At 36.0% G+C, this 8,160-nt stretch overlaps 2 protein-coding genes across 2 annotated transcripts; one reads left to right on the plus strand and one right to left on the minus strand.

Moving 5' to 3' along the window:
- The first annotated feature begins 1,512 nt into the window (after window positions 1-1,512).
- Window positions 1,513-2,241, plus strand: LOC110096915. Its single transcript, XM_020823066.1, has one exon. The coding sequence runs from the start codon at window positions 1,513-1,515 to the stop codon at window positions 2,239-2,241; it is 729 nt and encodes a 242-aa protein (XP_020678725.1).
- A 3,497-nt stretch (window positions 2,242-5,738) lies between these two features.
- Window positions 5,739-6,254, minus strand: LOC110096916 (aspartyl protease family protein At5g10770-like). The gene has a single exon (XM_020823067.1). The coding sequence runs from the start codon at window positions 6,252-6,254 to the stop codon at window positions 5,739-5,741; it is 516 nt and encodes a 171-aa protein (XP_020678726.1).
- Window positions 6,255-8,160: the final 1,906 nt, after the last annotated feature.

Below are 8,160 nucleotides of genomic sequence, written 5' to 3' on the forward strand. Positions count from 1 at the left end.
TTGGTTTATGCGAGTAATGCGTCTGAACTCTATTTAACAGTTCAGCTTGTTTCGCTATGGTAATAAGTCCAATAAGCACTTACTAAAATGCCTGCAGCTCTACCACAATTATTTTGTTTCCCAGACAATATCATCTTTTAAGAGGCATAAAATAACTTTTGCTTGTTTTAATTTGATAAGCATGAGACTACAAATGGCTCAATTTCTTCTTAGATTGCTTCATATTCATCTTGAATGCTTTTATTGGTCTTCTTTCTATTCTGTCATATTCTGTATCTAGACTAGTAATTATTGCTTTTTAATAATACATTGCGAGCTGAAGCTCTTTTGATCATGTTTTTCTTTTAAAAAAACTTCAATTTATATTGTGAAAAACTTAAAATCATTCGTAATTTTCATTTCCATTTAAAAAGCATATGAATCATTTGAAATGGGCCAAAAAAATAATATTTAAAATAACATTTCGGTTGTTAGGAAAACACTATAAGAAAAATGACTATTTTCGGCAAAATTTTCGACGGACCATAATTCACTGGAAATAGCGGTGGGATTTCTGGTGGATTTGACGATGGAAAACTTTCCGGCATTTTTCAACAATCTTCCGGGGGAATTTTCGCCGTAATGTTACTAGCAAAAATTCTGTCTTCAAATGACGCCTATTTTAAGTTAGCCGGCGGTCTTTTCCGGTAGAATATCTGCTGCACTTTTACCGGTGGGATTGCCGCCAAAATACCATATGCTTGCTTCAAATCAGACGTATTTGTTGGTGGAATTTTCGCTGGTAAATTAGGGTAGAAATTTGCCGGAGAGGGCCATACATCAACTCTTAACCCCCTACTCCGTCTAAAATTAGGTGAATTTCCTCTCCTACATCTATTCTCATGCAAAAACCATCTCTCATTCTCTGCTCGGTCTGACTGCTTCCAATCGGCCATTCCCGACGATTTTACTCTGTCCAACTTCCTCTCCATGTCCTTTCATCCTCTCTACTCGCCCTTCACTTATGTTTGGCAAGGTTTCTCTATCGATCTACCATTCGATTAATTTTTCTGTCATAGTTCTCTAATTTTTAGAAATATGGGATGCCTCAAAAAATGCTTTAACATATGTGAATGCTAATTTTGTTGTCGGCATTTTCTTTTTTTGAGTAAGAGTGAATTTTCATATACTTTACCAATGTATCAAAGCCCTTTGTCCAAATACTTATACTATATATATTTGAAGTCTTCAATTTTTTTTCTTAATGTACACAAAAGTTAGCAAATGTTTGAGAGCTGATATTAGGAAGGAATTGCATCTATATGAATGAAACAAAAATTTTGAGTTGGTGGTAAAAAAAATTAGTAAAGATATTTATTGAATTAATTGTATCTCTAAATCATATTTATAGAACACCATCAGCACACATTTTTTCAATGAGGCTCGCTTTGCTCTCGTCTGCTAGGGTTTGCCCCTTTTCGCTAATGCTTTTGCCCTAGCCGTTCTCGCTTTCTCGCCTCCGTCTTTGCTTCCATGGCAAACAAGAGGTTGGATCCGGGTTTCCTTGCGGGTAAGAGTTCCAAATCTTTCAAAGATGCTTTGTCGGGGCCTGTTGATGCGAATGTTTTTCCGGATCTTCGTGTTTCTACGATTCGCGGTATGCCTGCTCTTTGGTTTTCTGAGGATGAATTTATGCACCTTGCTAAGCCTTTCGATTTTGCGTTGGTAGGGAAGTTTCCCCTTAAACGTCCGGCTTTGGATGCAATCCGTAGATTTTTCTTCAATCTTAAGTTAACCGGTGATTTTTCTGTTACTTTGCTGGATCAATCAAATGTATTAATTAAGTTATCAAACGATCTAGATTATGATAGGATCTTTGCTCATCGTTCATATTTTGTTTATGGATGTTTTATGAAAATTATTAAGTGGTCGCCTACTTTGGATCTTTCGGAAGAGTCACATGTTGTCCCTGTGTGGATTTCTTTTCCAGGTTTGCGAGCTCATCTCTTCTCTTCGCGTATTCTCTTTGGCCTGGGCTCTGTTTTTGGTAGGCCGATCCAAACTGATAATGCGACGGCTGTAGGTTCGCGTCCCTCTATTGCGCGCATTCTAGTTGAACTTGACATCTCCAAAAACTATCCTGATTCTGTTTGGTTGGGACCGGAAAAATTAGGATATGTGCAAAAGGTTGTTCTTGAAGGTATGCCCAATTTTTGCCTTCATTGCAAAGTTGTGGGTCATAAAAAGTCTGAATGTCCTTAGCTAAATCCAAATGTTCGTCCTATGGAGCCATCTGCTCCGTCGCAAATTAAATCCGTTTTAATTTCTTTACCGATTCCTATTATTCCTGTTAACTTTTCTATCCCCAATGCTTCTTTGTGTGAGGATGGTATTGTTAATAACGTTGTTATTCCGGAAAATGGTGTTGTTTGTCCGGCTGTTGGTGAGTTAAATAGTGATTTTGATATTAATGTTTTAAATGGATATGTCTCTCCCTCTGTTCATGCCCCGGTTTCTTTGCTGGAATTTACTGGTGGGTTGGGAGATAAGGGGCTCATTGCGGTTGACAGCCCGGTTTTATTGGGTTTTGATGAGTTGGTTCAATCGCCACCTGATGCTGTTATTTTGAATAATATTTCTGTGCATAAAGATTGTATTGTGGAAAATAATCTGGGTAACAATTCGATTTGTTCGGATAATCTAGTGGATGTCTCAGTTAACTTGGTTGATACGCAGCATTTGGTTCAGCGTTTGGGTATTAATCCTGGATCCGATTTCTCTAACCAGGGGGATTGGTTATATGTCTCTTCCGAATTTGAATCTGGTTCGGAGTTTTCGGATTGCAATTTGGCTGATCCGGATTTTTACGGTGGTTCCGATCCTGGAAATGACTTTACCTTGGTGCGAGATAGTCCTGCTGTTTCTCGTGGGCGCGGGAGATTTCGCGGGAGGGGACGCCGGAGGGGGCGTAGTCGAAGATGATCTTTCTAGGTTTCTTGTCTTTATTTGTTTCTCTCTGTTTGATTTCTGAGGTTTTAAAGGCTATGATGTGGCTGGGGCTCGTGTCCCTGTGGCCGAGCTGGTGGCAACCTTCGGTGTTCTTCGACGATTGGATGTGGGCGCTATTTTTACCGTATGGACGGTCCGTGCGAGGTTACAGGGATGCTGGGAGCCTCGGTCGTTATACTGAGCCATATGTTAATGTATTTCACTCTCTCTTCTCTCTGGTCATTTTCTGATGTAACCGAATTTGCTTTTATTAATATATGTGTTTTGTTAAAAAAAAAAAATTATTTATAGAACACTAAAAAGTTTGCACAACATGCATTAATTTGATTGAGACGAAGGTATTAATGAGCTATCTTCCATGAAAATTTTTGTTGTCTTTGATTATTTGACCACATTAGCAACAAAAAATACAATGATTATTATATTTAATTTATTAATTGATTGATAATCATTAATACTTTTTATTCTGGTCAGTTTCAAGAGCATCGACTGATAAAATTTGAGAGAAAACTCATTGGATTTGAATTACAAATTCACTTTTAAATAATTGTCTTTGTTTTCTATAATAAAATAGTTACAAAATTGAATGATGAAATGACTCATTATTGGTTTATGCCAGTAATGCGTCTAAACTCTATTTAACAGTTCAGCATGTTTCGCTATCGTAGGAAAATTTCAAACCATTTGGAAACAATGCAATACTCAATTTTTTTTATTTTTCTTCTTTTCACTTCATATAGATTTAAGTTTTGTGCCACCATTGATTTATTCAGTCCTTGGGAGCTGAAAAGATGTTTCCGTCGGGCTGTTTTCTATTGCATGTTTGGTAATGGGATATATGCATGCTGAGAGAGACTGGTTCTCCTGATAAAGAACCAATTACTTTGTATCTCCAGCTAGCCTTTATTGCCACCTTCTTTGCTGAGGAATTTTTATGTTCAGACTTATCATAATCACCTAAATAAAGGACTTATTTGTGCCTAAAGTTTCAGAGGGATTGCTGTATATAATCATATCCCAACATTTAGTGGAAACTATTTCTTCACCACCTAAATGATTACCTTTAAAAGATTATGATGATATATTTCCTCCCGGTATTTGAGGAAAGAATCATTCATTCTTGCTTATTTATGCTCCATATATAGTTTCCTAAAAAGTCATTATATTAACTACAATATGTAATGCTACATAAAACAACTAATTATGGTGATTATGATCTTTTGTAATCACCAATATATGACTTTAGTTATCATTCAAGATTTGTTTTATATTTAAAGATGCTAAGAAATTAAACTACTGAGATTTATCAATAATGTAACAGGCCACAACAGATGCGATTACGAGAGGCTCTTAATTTTTACCAATATTTGTTGTAGGCTGGGTTTCATTTTTTTATTTCTTGTCAAAATCATTGCTAATTGGGTTCATGGGAGGAGCGGAGATTATTGTAACTTTACAGTAGCTTCAAGGATTGCTTGGAGTTGTTCACTTCACAACTAACATGGGATTTGTACCAGTCATGCTATCAGTTTTCAAGCATAGATCAGAGGTTATGTTCTTATAAAACAAAATACTTAAAATCTTAAAGCATTAGTATTGATTAGAGATGATAAAGGCATATGAAATATTTTACCGACTTCACATGATGATGATTGTACTGCTCCAATGCATCTTTCATTTGAACTTTTAGGAGGAAGGGATCAATTATTTTTGGATGATCCACTTCTTTTGTTCGGATTTGGTCTAGATTTATGTTAGTTTTTCTGTTGTACTTTCTTTAGGTTCTTGTGTAACTTTGTATTGCCATTTGTTTTTATAAGTAGTTGCAATAGGCTGTAATAGGCACTCCAAGCCAAAGCAATAAAGTTAGTTCTTCATTCCCTCTCTCCCTCTACATTCAACAAGGACATATCTTCCTCGAGTATCTTAACATCTTTCATCCTCTTCTTACTCCAATTTTTGTTCTGATTTAACCTTCATAGAAGTACAATCATAATATTTGGTTAAGTCATCCTCCTTATTTGATGCATGCTGATGGTGGAAGAGTCAGAATTGTTTTCATGTGGGTGCATAATATTTAGGAAAAAAATCTTTAAAATTTCAAAAATGTAAATCACATAATATATCATTGAGAAACTCTGTTGGTTAGAAGCTTTGACTATCAACCAGAGGTCTTGTGTTCTAAGGTTGTGTAAGTGATATGTATGTGAGTTAGCTTAAATTAGACTAAATGTCTCCATATTTAATGAATTTGGGATTAGTAGCATCAAAACTTTAAGGTGTTAAGTTGTACAACCCAATGAGTTGGCAAAAATCACAAGCCTTAAATGCTTCCTTTTACAGACCAGAACAAAAATAAAAACTGAAGCCAAATTGAGAACCAAAAGGATAAATTGAAGAAAAATATGTGTTGATTTTACTTTGTAAGAGTCTGATACTAAACAAAAGTCATCACAACAAGCAGTCTTCATTATTTTTAAGTGTAAGATCTTCTGCAAAGAAAGATGGCATTTTACCTCTGATAATCCAAATTCTAAACTCCGACAATTAATGTCATCATTCCCCCATAATTATAAAGAAATTAAGAACATCTTAATGGTTTTCATCAACTCATATAATGTTTCCTTCATTTGATATTTAATGATTTCATAAAATTTGGATATAATTGAACTTTTTTCATGACTACATTTATTGTCCCACACGCACCGATTTTATAACCAACATAACGAAACCTATTCATTATAGCTACATCAATACATTGCATTTAACCCAATCACGTCGATTGATCCATCACTAGCTACAACATTACTCCCAAAGCCAATTCTTAAGTTCCCCACATCATAGACAACATTGAACCTACATTGATGCATATTACCAATATTTGAAACCTTAACATCATCATTTAATTTAGTGAAGGCTAAGCACGCTTGAGATACACTGACAATATAACGTATCCCCGAGCCATCTAAGATAGTCGGCACTTCACCATCATAGGTTAACACAATCTCTGGCACGTCCACCTCCGAGTGGCCAGTGAGGTCATAGCATGTGTCGAGATATAAAATTGGCAGCGCTGTTGGAAAATTGCTCATTTTTTTTCCAAAAATGCCGTGAAGGACAAAGTAGGAAGTGGGTGTCAAGTAGGTAAATGATGTGCCGGAGTCCAACACAGTTTCAGTAGGTGAAAGGGCGAGCCTGGTACCCTCAATAGAAATGCCAGTGAGCTTGAGGAAGTAGAAGGATGGCAAGTTTCGGTTTGTTAGCATCGGTGTATACCTCACACCAGGGACAGAGCTACCTAGTTTGAGATATCCAATTTCGTCAGACCCTGATGGTAGACAATATGAGAATACATTATCATACAATTGAGCTGTTTGGGAAATAGTTGAAACAACTCCCCGGCCGAGGCCTAATAACCCATCTACTTGTCCAAAATTTCTGGTGTTATTATATCCACAGCCGAAGCGGAAGTTCTCTATATATAGTATCAGAGGAGAATCTCAAGGTGTCTTGAATGAGGGGGCCATTAGTACTAGAATGGTCAACATATTCTTCCTTGTAGAGACAGGTGGAGGTAGAGCAGCAACCAAATGTATCTAGTTCGATATAATAGCTGGAGTTGCATGAGATGTCAATGAAGGTGCAGGATTGGGTAGGATCATAAAATGGATTTTTTTGGGTGAAGCAGTTAATGCAGGGGACACATTGGGTCCAAGTGAGATCACTTCCATTGTCGAACATAACTAAAAAAGTCATTGGTAGAGGTGCCTAGGCCTACTTTGATGATATAGTTGTTGATACCAAGATCAACACCGATGCTTGCCGGAACGCTTGCAGAAAAAGTTCCGCCAAAAAGATTGAGGTGAGCGTTGGCGTTGGCGACCTGGCATTGGATGTAGTTGTCACGGGCTTGGTCCCGTCGGAGTAGCTCCACATGGGACAGCTTGTCTTGGTGCGCCCGGGATGAGCACAGGCCGTGCTAGTGGACCACGTTAAACCTAGAAGGTCTGTGCCTGTCACAATTGAAACAACTAATTAATACATATAATGAGTTCTTTTTTTTTTTTTTTTTGCTTTTACATCACGTTTAAGCTTGTGATATCTATGTTACCTAGTGAATGCTAGGGAGTGACATATTAACAATACAAATTCTAGATATCTAGTGTCGAATGATCTTGATAACAAATTCAAAGGACATGCCTTATATACCCATGCTTGTATGTTGAGCATTACAATGCCAACATTTCACAAAAAAAGAATAGATAAATAATAATAAATAAACATGTGATACCACAAAAGCTTGTCACAACCCAACTGCTAAGAACATATCCCATCGTGTTGAGCTGTGACAAGCAAATAACATGCTCTAATTCTAGAATATTTCAAACTCACTTTCAATATTCATTTTAAATAAACTACATACTACAGAGCTTCTAAAATTTCCAACTACTATAACTAAACTCATTCACAAGATTTTTTTATTTTATTAAAATGTAACTATGCTGCATTACATGTTTATATGCAAAAGCTATAGAATTGAATAATAAATTAGTCATGACAATAAGAAAACCAAAATAGGAAAATACCTATAAACTTTAATCAGATCTTGAACTGCTAATCAACATTCTATTATTATTTTAATTAATTTATGAAAAAAATAGTTTCTAATAGTGTATTAAGAAATTATTTAAATTGAGAGTAAACTTTTATCAGGCATGGAGCAGGAGTTGCTCAACAAAAGTGAGTTAACGTCAATGACATGGTGTTCTCTGGCAAGCTCTCGCACTAATACTAGAAAATTCTTCTCTATTGAAAGCAAAAGGAAGAAGAGATTGAGAAGAATATAATAGGAGAGTAGAGATAAAGTCACCATGAGAATAGAACTTTGAAGCTATGCTTAGGATAATTTGGAGGAGTAAGCCAAGTGGAGGTGGGGCTTTATAGGCGGTGGATTATCGCACATAATGGGGTTATTAGAAAGATAGTTTAGAATATCAGTCATTGTTTTAAGGGAAGATTAGGTGGTAGAAGATTAGATCAAATTAGGGTTTTGATCTATAAAGAAGGAAACAAATGTCAATTGCTTGGTCTTGTTCTTATATTACCAACTTGTTGATTTTTTTCTCAAGTTTTACTTTGATTTGAGGTTATAAATTAATTGTATTCCTTTCA

This window comes from Dendrobium catenatum, unplaced genomic scaffold (genome assembly GCF_001605985.2).
Source record: "Dendrobium catenatum unplaced genomic scaffold, ASM160598v2 fragScaff_scaffold_153, whole genome shotgun sequence".
NCBI classification, from domain to species: domain Eukaryota; kingdom Viridiplantae; phylum Streptophyta; class Magnoliopsida; order Asparagales; family Orchidaceae; genus Dendrobium; species Dendrobium catenatum.

Bases quoted from the DNA above. Each gene is read 5' to 3' on its own strand.
- LOC110096915 (XM_020823066.1), top strand. From the start codon at position 1,513: ATGGCAAACAAGAGGTTGGATCCGGGTTTCCTTGCGGGTAAGAGTTCC.
- LOC110096916 (XM_020823067.1), bottom strand. From the start codon at position 6,254: ATGCTAACAAACCGAAACTTGCCATCCTTCTACTTCCTCAAGCTCACT.